Here is an 18,276-nt window from a genome sequence, read left to right as displayed (position 1 = left end):
GACAAATCAGACCAAGAATGTTTGACTAGTTCAAAGTCAATAAAATTTTCATGGCTGAGGGAATAGCCAAGAATCTTGTTCTTTCCAAGTCTAGTTCAGCACTGCCCTGGGAATTTTGTTTGAAAAAACAAAGAAGTGTCAAGTTTCGAGGTCATCTCAAATAAATTGCATTTCAAACAAAGTCTCTTTTGAAAAACTCCCATTTATTAAGCACGACATTATAACTCCGACTCCATCGCAGCCAACACTGACTTCCAGACCCAAAACCTCCCTTTCCGTTTCCCACTCCCCTGCACTCATTGGCCATCTTCCAAGTCACTCTATCCCTAATCTACTGCTCCAGCTCAAAGGAATTTCCCCCCTCCCATCCCATCCCCTAGGGGATATTATCTCCAGGGAAAATAAGTAGGTGAAAAGTCAAACATCCCTTTCCAGATGCCTCCGCTTCTCCTTCTTATGTCAGCACTAGAGTAAATGCAGCTTGAAGTGCTGACAAGAAGCAGGACTTAACTATGCTGAAGAAAGGAAAATGTTTCATAATGGCTGAGGTTTATGAGGTTGTATATCTTCTTTCACAGGCAATGGATTTGGAATGGGAAGTGGACTGTGAATAGCACCCTCCCTGCCACTTTCTTGATCTACCATCCCAAATAACTGTTTGCTGCGATGTTTGCTCTGAGAATCTTCCACAATACCTGTAGCAGGAGTGACAACTAGTTCTGTACACCAAAAATAGAATTAAACTAATGGGTAATATTATACATTGAGACCTCCAACCTTCAGGGAAAAGCATACAGCATATTATCCTAGATATTTCCATTTGAGCTGTGCTTTTCTGGGTTGAGCTGCTTATTTTCTTTCCCCCTCTTCAGCTATAGATTTTTTTTAGCTGTAAGACTCTGAATCTCATGTAAAGCAATCACACATTATTCCAACAGTTGAAGAGACTCCAAATGACATGTTATAATATCAACATCCATCACATAATCAAAACCAAGTCACATATACTCCTATAAGTGTATATTTTCCAGCATTAAGCATACTAACTCTAATTCTCTTGGCCTTGTGAAAGGGCTGGAAATCTGGCTTTGCCAATTGGCTTGGGTCCTGATGGAGGTTCCTCTGCTATAGGTGGTTAGTAAGACGACCTCATCTACACCCCAAGTTGTTGGTTCACCCAGTTTTATGCTAATGCCCAGTGTTTTAATGTTTTATATTGCTGTGTAAAACATGTATTTAATGTTTTATGACGTTGCAAGCTGCCCAGAATTGCCTGACAATGAAATGTGTGGCATATGAATTTAATAAATAAATGAAACACCTCAACCTCTATTCAATATAATTGTCGCATATAGATACTTCCTGTACAAAAATTTAAAATTGTCCTGGAACAGCTTTCTTCTCATGGTCATCATTAACTCAGTGTTGAAAAGTTGGCAAGCTTTATATCAGGAGTAACAGTTTTATTAACCATGTTTACATTAATTTTTAAGTCCACTGGAGTCAACGTTGTATCTGCAGTCTCATCACTGCGATTGGAGCTCTTGTCTCTTAAAAATTTGCTGGAGGACCTTTCTCCCAGAAGCAAAGCAGGCTGCGGTTATCAAGACAAATAACTAGACTGAGGAAATAGCCGTTTGCATTTCCAGAGGGCAGAGTCGCTTATGATGACCTTTACTTTAGCTGTATTATCTTCAGGAGCAACATCAACTTCTTGTACTACTGCTTCTTTGTACAGCCAACTGCAATGATACAATACAACTGTTGTTTATTACTAAAGAAATAAAGTTATTAATCAGAGTATCACAAATCCCATGGTTTTGAGGATGAGAAATATATTCCAAGCTTGCATGTTTTCTCTTACTTTTTTGTAAAATTGAATAATTTTAATCTGCAAGGATAATTTGGAAGACTTTTTGAAATGGGTTTCCTGAGGTTTGAGACTTATAAACACAGGTATGTAGTCTTCAACGTATGACCATTCGCTTAGCAACTGTTTGAAGTTATCACCTATCTCAAAAAGGGGACTTACAACCCAGATCCTAAATTCCAAGAGTTGCCCTTCCTGCAGTCATGTGATTGCTCTTCGGGTGCTCAGGAACATGGCATTTATGGCCATTTGCAGCATCCTGCAATCCTGTAACCATGTTTTAAGATAGTTTTGCAGAAAACCAAAATCTGGTACTTCCAATTTTTAATAAAACTGCACCACAGTGAACAGTTTAACAATGCATGACCACAGCTCTACAGCTTACTCTATCTTATCTATAACTTGTTTTTTTGCTGTTGGCAGGGCAGCATTTGTGTAAATGCACAGCCAATAAATTAACAGAGAAAATTTTTTAGTTATTAAATGGGCTTAGCAAATAAAAAAATTGGATAAGCTAGTAGAATTAAACTTGTCTACAGAGTCAATATAGCAAAAAGAACCAAAAGCAAACTCATTCTAAAAAGTAGAATTTTGATACTAATTGGCATGATTTTCCAGCCATTGCTGGTATGTAGTTGTCACTGACCTGAGCTGAGGTCCAGATAAATTTATTTTAATTGTCATATTTTTTTTCCCAGTTCCTTTCAAAACTCTTGCCTCAATTTCTTCTTTCAGCTCTTTTAAACCATATCCAAGGAGAGCTGAAGTGACTATAGCATTTTGTTCTTCAGGTTGATACCTAGCAGCAAACAGACATCATAAAAATAGACCTTGGCACAGCAGACAATTCTGAAATAACTATAGAAATTTAGCTTGTTTATATAACACACACACATTTTATACAACTATAGATTTCATATTTTAGTTTGTTGTAAATAAGTAAAAAACATTTATTTTCTGATGGGTATTTATCATATCATATTAATATCATTTAGTAGGAAAAAACAACCTCCATTACATACTAAGTGTGTAGTAGTGTTACATACTAATATAATTTTGTTTGGAAGATAATTTAATTCTGATCCAGAGAGGATCAGAAGGGGGAAAGAAACCATGAATGTGTTCATTTGGATTCTTTGTTTTTCCTGGTTCTCTCTCTAAAATCTGAACCATTACACCAACTGCCATGTAAGATGAAGTAAAACAGGTAACAGTCACCTCAGAAACTTGTTACATTGATTTCTTCCATCCCAGATCCACTCAAGATTGTTATTACTTCTGCTGTTTGGATAGAATCCTAGTATTTTATTTCTTTTAAATAAGTCTTAAATGTACCATGTAAACAGATCCCCTTTCTCTGTAGAAGAATGCAGCTAACATAAATTTAAATAACGAAATAATACCATCAGCCAAAGCTGGCAAAATAGCACACTTAGCTATCAGCACCACTTATGCTTCCACAGACTATGTCATTTCTAGAAGCATCTTTAGGCTAAAAAAATGTATCCTTCAGAAACTAATTTTGTCCAATTATAAGCGAATCATTGATCAGATTAATTAAATTCCTGTCTGGGATAAAAAATATTCTGCTTCTTACAATTCAATGATAAGCTTGTGGTGCCACCATAATAATTCTAAATACTTTTGGGTTTAGTTTGTTATGAACTAAGATAGTCAAAACATAAACTACAATAGCATTTTGAAAGTTATCTCTTACCTATCTACTAAATCCACTTTATTGTGTACTTCAATAATGGATTCAAGTAGATGATTGGGAATATTAAGATTCTTGAGAACTGATAATACAGTTTTTTTCTGGAGGCTGGTTTCTGGATGGCTAACATCTCTCACATGAACAATTAAATCCTAGCAGCAAATAACACACAGATATTACTCAGTGGTTTGATAGGAAGAAAAAAAGGTAGATTTTATGCGGGCATTACAATACAAGCTGCAAAACTGAAACTGAACTATACTGGAAAGGTGTTAGATGGCTGATAGTTAGCATGAATATGTGGGGGGAGGGGATGGTTTCCAGCTGTAGAGGCAGCCTGCGGTGGGAAGGAACATGATGCGGACTGCTGGATACGCTTACTCCGCCCCACTGTCTGTTTTGGCTTGCGTTTGGAGAGCAGGTTGCTGCTGGTTACCTTCTCCTCAGCCCGCTCACGGGTCTTGCCCTTGGCCTGCACGTGGAGCGTGTTCCTCTTGCGCACCCGACTGCAGCAGTGGGTGCATGAGAGGGGCACTTTGCCAGCAGTCATTGCAGGAAGCAGGGGAGGAAGTGGCATTTCTCCGTCCACTACCAGACACAACAGGTGGAAAAGCACACCCAGGCCCAGCAAAGATGGGGGGGGGGGACATGTGATCCCAGCTGGGTTTTGGTGGCAATAATGCCAATGCGGATCGAGCCTTCCCTGCTTGTGGTGGCTGCCTTTGGCTTGTTGGGAATAGAATAGAATAGAATTCTTTATTGGCCAAGTGTGATTGGACACACAAGGAATTTGTCTTGGTGCATACGCACTAGGTGTACATAAAAAGATACATTCGTCAAGAATCATAAGATACAACACTTAATGATAGTCATAGGGAACAAATAAGCAATCAAATCATATTAGGAAATGGGCGTGCTTTTACCACTTCTACTTGCCCTTTCTAGCTTTGCTTCTTTCGGGCTGGGTGGACCTGATGCTCCAGGCGGCGATGGCAGTAACCTACTGGACCTACGCGAGCTGCTGGTGATCTCAGTGGTGCCAAAGTGCATTGGGTGTGCGAGGGGAACACACTCCACCCATGGCCAAGGGCAAGACCAAGGAGATGACTAGCGGTGATCAGCTCTCCAACTGCAAGCTAAAAGAGAGTAGGCAGCAGCCGCCCCACACCCTCCTCACCTTGTCTTCACCTGCAGTGGAAGCAATAGCTAAAGGCAGAGGCACAGGGGAGAAGCACGCGGTCCGGCCTGCTGGATGTGCCAGGCAAGCCACTTGCCCTGTCCCAGCCACATGGGATGGAGCAGGTGTGTCTGGTGGTCCGCATCACGTGCCTCCCACCCTCCACTCTGCCTGCTGCCAGTGCTGCTGCCGCCATGCCTATTTCCTGGAGGGCTAGTTTTGATGCTGGACCCCCCCCGGTGCGCGTACACCTACACCTGAAAGACTGGTAAGGGCAGCCGTCCTGGAAATGGTAAGGGGCCTTACCATTGCTTCAGTCCTGCCCATTCCATCCCGGCGGGCGCATGCGTTGCTTCGGCCCGGCCCATGCCATCCTGGCAGGCATGTGTGCACGCAGGAGGTGGGCACATGTCTGCACAGATCTGGCCCACCCCATCCTGTGCTCATGTGTGCCTGCCGGGATGGCATGGGCTGGCCTGTGCACGTGTGCACCTGCCTTCTCCTGTGCGCACGCATGCCTGCTGGAATGGCAAGGGCTGGACCTCTGCATGCATGCACCCACCACCTCCTGTGCATATGTGTGTCCACCGGGATGGGTTGGACCAGGATGAAGTGATGTGAACTGGACCCCTACTGTTTCCAGGACAGCTGTCCAGGTTCTTCTCTCTCCAAGTCCAGCTTCTTAACCATGGTGTTATGCTAACCCTCAGAAAGTCTATTATTACTCCCAAAATGTGTAGTTTAAACTGATAAAACTATATTACAATACTAGCTTTTCCTATAGGTGTTTGAATAAAAGATTGAATTCCTCACACAAACATACATTACAGAAGGACTGGTATGGCTGCCTGAGTCGGAAACATAGTTTAAACTAAAGATGCTTACTGCCTTTCAAAAGCCCACATTCAGTTCTGCCAAATTATGTTTTGCTACTGTTTGTATTATGTACCTTTTACTCTTAAATTAGAAATGAACCTGTTATTCTTCTTTGAATCAATAAAATGAATAAATGAACAAAGAAATATGTAATTGCTGTGGTACTTACTGAGCAAGCTACATCTTCTAATGTAGCTGAAAATGATTCAACAAGATTGTGGGGCAACTGAGAGAGAAATCCAATGGTATCAACATACAGAACAGTCAATCGAGATGGCAGGTAGCCAGCATGAGCTGTAATGTCCAATGTGGCAAAAAGTTGATCCCGAGGCTGTAACTTTGCATCCCCTGTGAGGGATTTGATTAGAGTGGTTTTCCCTAACATAAAGACAGAAGTGATATAAACTGAACAGTTTGCTTCATGTAAACTTTCGTTAAGAGATAAATACTGACGATCATAGAAAATCACTACTGAATGCATATATATCACTCTTTAGCTTCAAGGCATATGTTATGTACTTGATATTGGGAAATTTCCTCCCAATTTAAAACCTAATTTTTCCTGTAGTCTTCTATGTGGAAAGGACAGCAAAAGCTACAACTACTATTTAGAATGTGCATGCCAATTTTCCAGTCAAGAAATCCCCCATCTTATTTTCCACAAATTTAAACATTCTGCTATACAAAGGCATATACATGTTTACGTGAATATCCAGTATGATGGTCCTTACCACAATTAGTATAGCCCATTACTGAAATAATTGGAAATTCAGATTTCTTCCGTTGTTTTCTGAGTAAACTTCTATTTTTTTTAAGCTTCCTTAGAGCCTTTCGAATTTTAACTTCTTTTTCTTTTAAGAGACGAAGCTGAATTTCCATGAAGGTTTCACCTGTCAAAAACATAGTTAGAATTGCTGCATTTTTATTTTTGTACCTATATACAGTATAAAAATAAAAATGCTGTAAACATATTTTGCACCAATATTTTGGTGCCATCAGTAGCCTGTAATATTTACATTAATCAGAGTAAATGAGCATATGAGATATTATGCTGATTTGCAGCAATTCTGCCAATAATAGTTCTGACAATTACATTCTCAAAACCTCAAAAATTATATATTACTAAAACTTTATACTTTTACTGAAATTCTATCTTATAAATTTTGATAATGATTAAAATTGAATGTATACTATGGAAATCAGGAATTTTAGGAGTCAAGAATTCAAAAGCTGATCGTATACAATGGTTCCTTGGTACTCAACTGTTTTGAAACTCATTGAATTTGGTACTCCAGGCATTTTGACACAAAATTTTTTGGTACTCATTGCGCCCCTGGGAACCAATTAACGATGAGTATCAAGGGACCACTGTACAATATCACAGAAGATGTATATTCCTTAAATATACACCCTATTCCTTAAGGCTAGTTATGCCCTCATCATAGCTATGGCAATCTCTAAACATTAACTGATTTACACTAAGACACTTTTATAATCAACAATCTATGGAAAAAATAAAAAATATTTTTGTATTCCTGTTTGGAGTTTTCTATGGAGAATCCTCAGAATCAGATCCAAGCAAATATTGTAATATAAGTTTGCTTACCATTATAAGAAGAGTTCTATAAAAACTTAGTTCTGAATTGTTATTTTAGGACCATACATGTAGATGGCCAAATACTATAGGACTGTTTCAACCTACAAGTCAGTTAGATATTAAGAAGAATGTTTGCTATTATATAGAGAGAAAAGGCACGTCAGTTAAGTACAAGGTCAAATACTTTGTAAACAGACACAATTATTGTTTTGAAGTAAAGTGATTTATAGCTTCTTTTATGGGAAAATATTTTTGAATGTTTTGATTGCTTATTGAGATATTTTCTTTTCCAACTTATTCATACTACCTGATCCCATAATGTATCTTGAGCCACCTCTCTGTTGATCTAATTGAGCAACCTCATTTCTTACATTGGTTCTGGGAAAAGACAGAAGGAATATTTTAAGCCTTTGAATGGATCTACTAGTCTACTGAAAGTTTATAATACAATGGTAATACAGGCAGTCCTTGAATTATGTCCACCAATTATGTCCAGAAAATTTGGTGCAAAGTGGTATGGCCATTAGGTGAGACGTCTTATGAATACAACCAGTTTTACGAATTTTTGACATGATCATTAATCAAATCACCACCAACATTGAGACATCAAATGATATCAATTTGCAACATTCCGTCAGTTTATCTACTGCTTTTGCTTGTTGAAAGCTCAGTGAGAAGATAATTGCAACCTGGTTCCCAAGTGCTCAAATTATGATCATGTGACTGCAGAGGTGGCACAATAGTCGTAACTTTGAAGATGGGTTATAAGTCACTTTTTTCAACACCAACGTAATTAAATTACGTTGTTTAATTAATGGTTGTAATTTGAAGACCATCTGTAGCTCCGATTCAACTAATATATTTATTAAGCTCAACTGATTTTAATGAATATAGACTTTCAAATATTCCTAAAGATTTTGCTGCCCAAATTGTGGCACATAAGGGCCTTGTTGCTATTACAATTATGCTATTGATTTCCTATATTTTAATTTAAATCTTGTTAATCATAAGCCATTTGGAATCCTTGGAAGTAGAGCACAGCAGCATTTAAGCCAAAGTAATACACAAGTAAATACTATTTAATATAGAAAGTAATAAATAAATAATACAATTATGGTTATGTAACTCTAGTTATTATTAATAAATATATTGCAACTAGTTGACATTCATAATAATTTAAAATAAATTTGGAATTTGGAGTAAAATCTATTTTTGGAGAACACTGACATTCAAAATGATGCTTTCAATGTGAGAAATATATTGAGAACTAGTCCAGAAACTGACACCATAAGTTATTTCAGGATTTCCAAAAGCTCTCTCTCTCACACACAAAGCCACAGAATAAAACAAAATATTATTATGTGGAATTATAATAATCAGGTTTCCATGTTTGATCTAAATTTCCTTATATGAAACATTGTACAAATGTACAGACATATAATCTAACGCAAGTAGGCTACATATTATTTTAATTATTACCTGAAAATATATTTTCCATGTCGTTGATATTAACATTACTTTTACTACTTTGTGTACCTTAGAAGTGGGAGTTCAGCCAAAGCTATCTGGAGTTTTGCTTCCTTTGTTTGAGCATTACATCGGAAAATATGAAGGACAATGGTATATCTGTCAAAAACCTTCAAGCCCCAGGCCTTTTCAAGTTCTTTCTATACAAATATAACATAAATGGAAATGTTTAATTTTTCTGCAAATTTACTTGCATTCAAGCCTCTCTCTAGCCTATAATGAATGAAAGCCAAAGCAGATCATGTGGGGATAATTCATTGTATGTTATCATCATACAGTGCACTCTAATTACAAAGAAACATTTGGTGTGCCGGGTGACCCATTTTCATAAGTGCAGTATCTGAGGGTGAAAAGTTACAAAGAACCCAGAAAAGTAGAGCAGGCCAAACTAGATCAAATAATTATAGATGCAAAGTTAAATATTTATTTACATAAATGAACATGCCTATTCTTATTTTAGGCAGCTGACAATAAAACATGATGCTATTGAGATAACATTTACAATATATTCAATAAATACAAATACATCATGTAACCTCTGAGATAAGACAAAATACCTACTCCCAATATTTTCTATTATAATAGAAATTCCCTCTCCAACCTCAAGGGCTATTGGAAAACTATGGTCTTGGCCAGGGGTGGGTTCTACTTACCTTTACTACTGGTTCGCAACGGGGCCGCGCGCACATGCGCTTTCTCTCTTCTGCACAAGCGCAGAAGCATTTTGATGACGTCGGGGTCAGTGGGCAGAGCCTGCCACCGGTTTTACTACCGGTTCTATAGAATCGGTGCGAACCGGGGGCAACCCACCACTGGTCTTGGCAGTCTTCCAAACTGGTAACAGGAAAGAGGCCACCTTGTGGGGAAACTATTCCAAAGAAAATATTGCTACTGAGCAGATCTGTTTACACACTCTTCCAGAAGGTATATGATGGAGGACTTTAATTAGCCTGGCATCTGATGGAAGACAAGCTGTGCCATGCAGAGCCTTTCTAGAAAATTTTTGACTTGTCTTGCAGATGCCCCACCCCCCATGCCCCGGATAGATGAAATAAATGATGGTGGAGAACAGCTGCCTTTGACCTGATAACAACAGAAAGTTGTAGGATTTTTCCCCTTGGTTGATTTAAATTGTTACTATTTTGGAGTTGGCAGAAAATAGTACCAGCATGAATTCTGCTTTCTCTATTGGTCATCTCAATCATGGGAATAATACAAATACTTGAACCAAAACCTCTAAACTTCCAAAACCCCTGAACTCAAGTAAGTTTCCTTAATAGCTTATTTAGGCATTTGCAGATGTTGGTTCACAAGTTATATGAAATCAGCACTTGTATTTTTAAGTGGGAATTAGGAAGTAACCAACCACAAAAACTAACTAATGCTGATTTCTATGTTATTATCCTGCTTATCTCACTACAACCAGAAAATCTGAGCCATGTTATGGTTGGCATTTGGCATCATTACTGGTCAGGCATTTATTATAAAGATGATGCTATCCATTCAATCATGCTGAAGAGCCTGGTGGTGCAGCAGACTAATAGCCTGTTATTATCATTCAGCTGCCTGCAATTACTGCTAGTTCGAATCTCCCCAGGCTCAAGGTTGACTCAGCCTTCCATCCTTTCTAAGGTAGGTAAATTGAGGACCCAGTTTGTGGGGGCAATAAGCTGACTTTGTATAAATATACAACAGTGTGAAGGCTATTGCTTAACGCATTGTAAGCTGCCCTGAGTCTCCGGAGAAGGGCGGCATAGAAATCAATTTAAAAAAAAAAAAAAGTTGATTTTTGACAATTCTATGGACCAAGCCTCTTCACATTTTCCAATCTTATATGGCTTCTTTCAGTTGTTTAATGCTATGGCTGGTGTCAGGTTTACTGGAAACATGCACATCATATTCATATAAAAATTCCAAAAAGTTGAATTAAAAGAATTGATATATTCAAACTAAAATGTACTTACTTTAGTTATAGGAGAGAGCATTTCTACATTTACAAAGACAGATGATAAAAGAGGCAATCTTTTAATTTTTTCTGAAAAAAAATGATTAAGATAATTATATTTGGAAAGTAAGATCTAATTATTTTTATTTTTATGAATGAAATAATATTGAAACACTACAATTATTCAGTCAAACCATGTTTCAAATATTTATGAATCAAATCTCTGATAGCTTAAGCAAGGTATAACATCATTCATGTTAAAAAATATTAAGATGTACAATATCCACTATTTCTAATTTATCTGAAATTAAAGACATTTAAAATATGACAATACTATATTTTTACTGCAAATAAGGATTTGGCCCAGGTTTCATACAAATAGAAATATTCATAGGAACTTAATTACAGGTAGTCCATGTATTACAAATGGAATGGAGCCTGCCCATTCCATTTGTAACCTGAGGATTCGTAGGAGTGAATCTCATACCTTGAAAACAATCACTCCCCTCCTTTCGCCCACGCATTTGCTAATCGAATGAGAGGCTCGTTAAGTGTACGTGAGGTATTTTGGGGTGGGGAAGACCATGGGGGGCCTAGTGATGGAACAAGCCACCTGCTTCCGACAACTCAAGACTTCCCCCGACCCACAGATACCTCATTTTCCCTCCCCTGGAGGTCCTTCCGGGCCTTCTTTCTTGCTGCCGAACCGCTTGAGGACTGCTTCAGCAATGAAAAAGGAGGTGTGGAGGGCCATGCGTGCCATTCCAGGCCTCCTTTCTCACCCCCAAACTGCTTGAGGAAGGCTTTGGCAATGAAAAAGGCATGGAGGGCCACACACGCACCTCTGGGCCTCCTTTCTCACCACTGAAACGTTTGAGGATTGCATCCCTGTAGGGTTTGGCAGCCCTTTGCAAAAAGTCTTTGCTGGTAGTAACAGAGCTTTCGAGGAAGGCACCAGCCCCTCCCAAGCTTCTCTGGTGCCGACAAAGGACTGCCGAAGCCTACTGGGAGGCAATCTCCCTGTAGGCTTCAGCAATGAAATGGCAAATGGAGGGAAGGCCTGAAGGACCAAAGTCTTCTGTCTGTTTGCAAACATCCAGGCCTCAATTCGCAGAGAATAGAGGCTTAAAGTGCGAGATCATGAAAGATTAGTAGCACGAGATCTTGCACTACTGATCTCACATGATCTCAGGGTACGTTAGGTCTCTATTCTCTATGAATTCACCGAAAGCCGGAAGCAACGAAGTAACAAAAGAGAGATCTTTGCATGGTGAGTCTTCACAGGTGGAGTGCCAGTGAAGACCTGGCCAGCTGTGTGTGTGAATAGGCCAGGCAAATGTCACAATAACAGAATTGGAAGGGACAATGGAGGTCATCTAGTCCAACCCCCTGCTCACGCAGGAGACCTGGTGCTGCAACATTTGTAATTTCGGGACTTGTTCGTAAACACTAGGGGATGTTTATCATGTAACTTCAAACGCTCACTAAGGGAATGTTCGTAACCTGGGGATATACATTAAGAAAAGTTTTGAGAGACATTCTTACCAGTTAGAAGTTGAAAATTTCCTTTGTGAAAGATAAATTTCTTGTCAGGAATTTGTATAGGCAGAATGATTGTATCTATCACGGTCCAGTTTTGAAGGGTGTTTATTAGAGTAACAGCTTCAGCTAGCTGCAATTCAGCTGTAACATTGGGAAAAAAATTAATTGTAACAATAATTGCACATGACATACTTCTAACATTTGCCTATATATAAACAACTGCATTAAAATGGATGTAATGATACTTTGTAATATTTATTTCTTTGAAATTAAGGGGAAGTACTACAGAAATACGGAATTTCATTAGCAGGATTTCCGTATATCAATAGCACAGTCATCAGTAAAATGTCAATGCGTTCATTCAAGATTGAATGCATTAAATGATAAATCGCAAATTGGATCAGTGGTTTTCTATCTTTTCCTTTATAAGCATCTAACAGCAACAAAGATTTCTGAGAAACACCATATAAACCAGTTTGGCAATATGGTATATGATTCCTAAAGATGATGCCCATGGAACACCAACATTCAATAAAAATGGCTACATTAAAAAAAATGAAATGGCTGAAATCACAAATCACCACATTTCATGAGATTTTGATGTTTGTCTCCTGTTTAGAATCTTATAATAGTAGCAAAAATAAAATAAAATAAAATATCCCAAATCTTTTAAAATATGGCCTCTCAGTATTTTCCCCCCTTTTATATCTCTGCAGTCATATGGCCGGCATGACTAAACGCCAGTGGCGCACGGAACGCTGTTACCTTCCCACCAAAGGTGGTCCCTATTTTTCTACTTGCATTTTTTACGCGCTTTCAAACTGCTAGGTTGGCAGAAGCTGGGATAAGTAATGGGAGCTCACCCCATTATGCCGCACTAGGGATTTGAACCGCTGAACTGTTGATCTTTTGATCGACAAGCTCACCTGTAGTAATCTTTAAAAAATAAAAATTGTTTTAAAATGTCAATTTTTGGCCTGCCTTTTGTAGAGTAGCTGAGAATGGGTAAAGAGTATGAACACATTTGGATTTGATTAATGTTAAAAAAAAAGTTTATGCTTTGTCCATTTTAAAGAATTTGTGACAAAAGAAACTATGCCCTTTCCCCAAAGACCATCAAGTATGAGTAAAGTGCAAATGTAATATGATAAAAAAATTAAATCACAACAGGAGAATGTTAACTAGCTTTACTAACTTTAAATGAAAGCTTCTTTGATATCCCTTTTCAGTATTGAGAGATCAGTGTCAACCTACTGCAAAAAATTGTGAATGATCACTAGAAAGTATACTGTCTTTTAGGCATCCTCTGGATTTCTGCATCTCAGAGGTCATAGTCCTACCTTTGGTGTTCCTTGAAATTGCCTCATTTTCTAAACCAGAGGTACAAAAACCCTAGATCCTAGAATGTGCACAAGAACCACTGCAACATCATAGTAACACCATCTTTCCATTACTAGAAATATTATGCATGCAACTTTGGGAAAAACCCTCATTAGGAGAAATACTGCAACTTTTACTGAAAATCCCCCCCCCCATCATCATCACATTATATGACTGCAGTTTATGAAATGCCTCAGTAGCGGGCTCTTGCTTCAGAGAAGTTTTCAGCATTTGCACAGTGTTCCAATGCACCAAGCGTGGCACATGCACGCAGCCAGACTCAGCTGCATCTCGGTTTGGCCACTCTATGCGGTCACAGTAACAGAGCTGGAAGGGAACTAGGAGGTCATCTAGTCCAACCCCCTCCTCACGCAGGAGAACCTGTACTAAGGATTCGAACTGGCGACCTTTCTGATCGACAAGCTCACGGCGACAATCTTGATCACACCTGTGGTCAGCTTCGGCTTGTCAGGTCCCCATTTCACAGCCGGGTGTACAATAAACACCTTTTGGGCCTCCAGGGTGACAAAAGGTAATCTCGACTCCTCCAACAACTTGTCTTCTACATCCAGGTCTTCGACGTCGTCCAGGTCGTCTTCTTCTTCTTCTTCATCGTCGTCGTTGTCTACGAGGTCCCCCTCCTCGTTGTCTTCCGTCCCCCAGGAAGAGAGCGTACCACCAGCCCCGCTCTTTCCCCGAGCCGATCCATTGCCGGCTGGCGGCTGGCGACAATGGACAGCCGAGTTGTGCCAAAATCTAGCGGAATTTCGCCACTGACAGCTGGCTGGCAGCAGGCGAACCTCTGGGCGCAATATCCGAACCAAGCGTTGCAATTGCCGCCACTGGGAACCCATGGCAATCATTATGTGCAGCACTCATTATTTTCCCCAAGGGGCTCTACCTCCGTTAAGGACAAGATCAGTGACGGAACGGAAGTGCCTTCTTTGTTGATCCCACCGGTTGGTGCACCACGCCTAAAAGCCCCGCCCCTCTCCGCCATTCTTCCCCTCCCGGCGAAGGAAAAAAAAACCCGAGGGGGCGGGGTTTGAAGAAAGCCTAACCCTTTCAGATAACGAGCAGATAATCTTTTTTTCCGGGCGGCTGTCACATTCCTTTTTCATTGGGTGGGTCGAGGCGCGTGAAGGGAGAGCGACGGGAGGAGGGCGGGAATTGGCTTTGGCTCTGCGCCAGGGATTGAATCAGCGGCAGCTCAGAGTGACGCTGGGGCCGCCCTGCTTCGTTCTTTTGGGTCCGAATCGGGTCCTTCTCTGGACCGGCGCAGCCCGCTGGGTAGGGGGCGCACGCTGGTCCCTGTCCGGGCGCAGGGCTGGTCTTGGGGAGCGGGTGAGCCGGCCGTGGACAGAGCTTTGCTCCCTCTTTGGTTCTGCCAGGGGCTGAATCCCGCGGGGTTTGCAATAGGCGTCCAGTCCCCTGCAGCTTTCCTCCCTCCTTGTCTTTCTATAGCTGCCCCGCCGCCCTCCTTTACACTGGCTTTAATATCTTGCAATGGATGCCCCCCCCCTCCTTTTCCCCTTCAAGGCTCTTTCTCTTGCAATCCAAAAACTTCCATGCCTGAGGCTTTGTTTAATTGCGCTCAAAGCTTAAACAAAGCTGGCGGTGGAGTCTTTGTAATTTGGGAGGGTTTTTTTTGTTTTTGTGTCCGACTTTTGACAGGTCAGGGTAAACTCCTTCCTTCATGTACATTGCTGCCATATTTGTATGTTTGTCTTTGATTTGCGCTCATTGTGATATGAAATGTCTCCTTTCTTGCAGTGTCTGCACTATACGGTAGTGGCCAACCTTTTGGGGAAAGTGTATTTTTGAGGTTCGACACGAATAACCCCACTTTTTTGGGAGTAGTACCAGGGGTGGGTTCTAAATTTTTTTACTAACGGTTCTGTGGGCGTGGCTTATTTTGTGGGCGTGGCTTGGTGGGATAATGTGACATGGGCGTGGCCAACTTCTTTTTTTTTTTTTACTTTTAAAAGCATTTTTTCCTACAACCTTAAGAGGTTGCAGAAAAAAAATGCTTTTAGAAGCCTCTGACCATCAGGCAACTCAGCTGGGATGGCCAGAGGCTTTTAAAGGCATTTTTTTTTCCTATAATGTCTTCGGCCAAAGAGGTTGCAGAAAAAAATGCTTTTAAAAGCTTCTGACGATCCCTGCTGAGCCACAGGATCATCAGAGGCTTTTTTTTTTTTTTTTACTTTTAAAAGCATTTTTTCAGCTGAAGAGGTTGTAGAAAAAATGCTTTTAAAAGTAAAAAAAAAAAAAGCCTCTGATGAGGCGGGCAGGGTAAGCGAGCAGCGACAGGGCCGGGGACCGGTTCGGGGGCGTAGCCAGCCAATGTTATTACCAGTTCTCCGAACTACTACAAATTTTTACTACCGGTTCTTGCAAACCGGTGCGAACTGGGAGCAACCCACCACTGAGTAGTACCATAAAATTATATATCAATGGAAAGATAATTTAATCAATAATTTAATGCAATAAAGTTTGTTCAGTTATCTGTATTCTATGAAAAGTTATAGCCAAATAACCAGAAAAAGGAAGCACAACTTGCTTAGGTTGATATCAGGTAGCTTTCCTTTGTCTGATTGTAGCCTGAGTGTTTAGAGAGCCAATCAGGTGTCATCTTGTTTTGGCAATGAGCCAATCAGATCACAGTAGGATTCAGTTATTGATTTCTTGTATTGAAGCTGAGAGGAGGATATTTGTCAGTGTGTTATGTGATCGCTATCAAGTTGGTTGGGTTTTTTGGTGTTCTTTCATTTAGTGACCTTGTAAAACGTAATAAAATTAAAGTAATAATGCAAAGAGGTGACTGGTCAACTGTTTTACTGGTCAAATACTGTTTTACTGGTCAAATACAGTTGACTGGTCAACTGTAAAATATTATTAAGTGAACAAGGCTATAGTTATAAAGAAATTAGAAGAAAAATTGGTGGAAATTTAACCAAGGGGGCATTTCTAAGTTTTTGAAGAGGTATAAGGAGACTCAGTCACTACAAAACCACACTGGTAAAGGCAGGAAAAGGTGCACAACAGCAAGTGATGATAGAAAAATTAAGAGACTATGCCTGCGTGACAGAAGAAAATCATCTGGGTGTATACAAGACAAAATTGTGCAATGCAATGTGAAGTTGAGTGCAAGGACTGTTAGGCGAAGACTGCAGGAATTTGGGCTAAAATCTAGAATTCCACAAAAAAAAGCCACTTTTATTTTTAAAACAAAGGTTGAAAAGCATTACATTCTTGATGAAATTATCTTTCCATTGATATATAATTTTATGGTACTACTAAAAAAAAAGTGATGTTATTAGCCATCAAACTTCAAAAATACACTTTTCCCAAAAGGTTTCCATAATTTTGGCTACTACTGTACTTTGTGCAGCTTTGCACACAGTTAAGGACTTTATTTTCATGTTACACAGTTTTATTCGCTCTATTGTATCATAACAAAGTAATGATCTAAACTTAGAGGAAAGGAGGTAGAGAAAGAGCCCCCTACCTGTCAGATCTTAGAATACTATATACTGTACAATCTACACTATCTATGTCAAGCCACCACATGCAGAGTTTTACATAATTTCCACACTCCTATCTTGGAACGGGAAATTTCTCTGTTTTTATAGTGTGTCCTGTATGGCATAGTTTCTATATTTAGTAATTAAAATGCCAAATGCAAAGATTCAGTTGGGAGTTGAATTCCCAATAGGGTTTGACCATCTGGTTACTTGCATTTTGATGATTCACAATATAGATGAAATCGGTAACAAGGCTGGTTGTAACTGTAATTGTGTGTAAGAGTATTTCATCAAGAACAAATTATTAGGATGTCCCAAAGGTGTTTTCAAGAGGCAACTGGACTTTCCAGTTGCCTCTTGAAAAAAACAACTTTGGGACAACCATGACCTGGATGACTGAGAATCTCCATAGACAAATTATTAGGATGATCGTGGTAAGAGATTTCCAATAGACACTCACTTAAGAATGTGAGTGCAGAGGGAAAAAAAAACTTTAGACCAATAATCTGCAGATTTACAGTTTTCCTTTCTGAGAATATGATATCTAGTGACATCCTGATTCTAAACCACTTGGAAACATCCTTTAGTTATTGTTGGTACTAACGGTTGTTATATTTGTGAGTGTTGACACATTGTGAAAATACTTTACCATTAAGAATAGTACGATACATTTTCTTTGTTCTGAACATAGTATATATGATCAAATAATTTGATCAAATAAATGATCAAAATAAAATGAGAGGTAGATGAATAAAAACCTTCGTTCATACCATAAGTCTTCTTTCCCCCAAAACTCCAAATATTTTAGATTTTATTCATATGAAAGGTGTTGGAGGGTTAGCTTCCTTAGATACTATGTTATAGCATCTATCCATTGTAATTTGATGGCTCCAAATTATGGTGATTTTATTATGGTTTTATCTTAATATATTTATCTCCTATATTGTATTTTGTGTGTGTGTGTGTGTATTTGCTGACGCTTTAGTTAAACTAAATTTGTATACCAGTGATTGCATAACCTCTGTAGGTGCCATATGCTAATAATATTTTATTGGTCTTTGTTTCCTATATATTGGCCAAATTTACGTAGGGTTGAATGGAATATAATATTCCAAATGTTG

At 39.3% G+C, this 18,276-nt stretch overlaps 2 protein-coding genes across 20 annotated transcripts in view; one reads left to right on the top strand and one right to left on the bottom strand.

Moving 5' to 3' along the window:
• Nucleotides 1-182: 182 nt before the first annotated feature.
• On the bottom strand, nucleotides 183-14,655 carry GTPBP6 (GTP binding protein 6). Its single transcript, XM_034431406.3, has 10 exons — nucleotides 14,077-14,655; nucleotides 12,252-12,389; nucleotides 10,726-10,796; nucleotides 8,771-8,901; nucleotides 7,542-7,612; nucleotides 6,369-6,527; nucleotides 5,807-6,015; nucleotides 3,588-3,736; nucleotides 2,517-2,669; nucleotides 183-1,742 (listed from the first exon to the last, which is right to left on the bottom strand). Exons 1-10 carry the CDS (start codon nucleotides 14,489-14,491, stop codon nucleotides 1,604-1,606), a joined length of 1,635 nt encoding a protein of 544 aa, XP_034287297.1. The 5' UTR covers nucleotides 14,492-14,655; the 3' UTR covers nucleotides 183-1,603.
• The window catches only part of LOC117673782 (cohesin subunit SA-2-like), a 66,891-nt gene continuing 63,234 nt past the window's right edge, over nucleotides 14,620-18,276 (top strand). For 6 of the 19 annotated variants that reach the window (XM_087895315.1, XM_087895311.1, XM_034431413.2 and 3 more), the window contains exon 1: nucleotides 14,802-14,918. The gene's annotated coding sequence lies outside the window, so the exon portion shown is untranslated. Of the gene's footprint in view, nucleotides 14,753-14,793; nucleotides 14,973-18,276 lie in introns of those variants that run through there. The other 13 variants (XM_087895309.1, XM_087895308.1, XM_034431410.2 and 10 more) reach the window with 4 other exon arrangements.

Source organism: Pantherophis guttatus, chromosome 5 (genome assembly GCF_059756535.1).
Source record: "Pantherophis guttatus breed Tessera chromosome 5, ASM5975653v1, whole genome shotgun sequence".
NCBI classification, from domain to species: Eukaryota; Metazoa; Chordata; class Lepidosauria; order Squamata; family Colubridae; genus Pantherophis; species Pantherophis guttatus.
The sequence above is the reverse complement of the archived record's forward strand: the minus strand, read 5'-3'. Positions and strand labels throughout refer to the sequence as shown.

Excerpts from the sequence above, each read along its gene's own strand:
- GTPBP6 (XM_034431406.3), bottom strand. The coding sequence starts at position 14,491 with ATGATTGCCATGGGTTCCCAGTGGCGGCAATTGCAACGCTTGGTTCGG. Across the intron at positions 6,016-6,368 it reads AATGGGCTATACTAATTGTG|GGAAAACCACTCTAATCAAA; the intron begins GTAAGGACCATC and ends TCTTTATGTTAG. Across the intron at positions 1,743-2,516 it reads TTATCTGGACCTCAGCTCAG|TTGGCTGTACAAAGAAGCAG; the intron begins GTCAGTGACAAC and ends GTATCATTGCAG.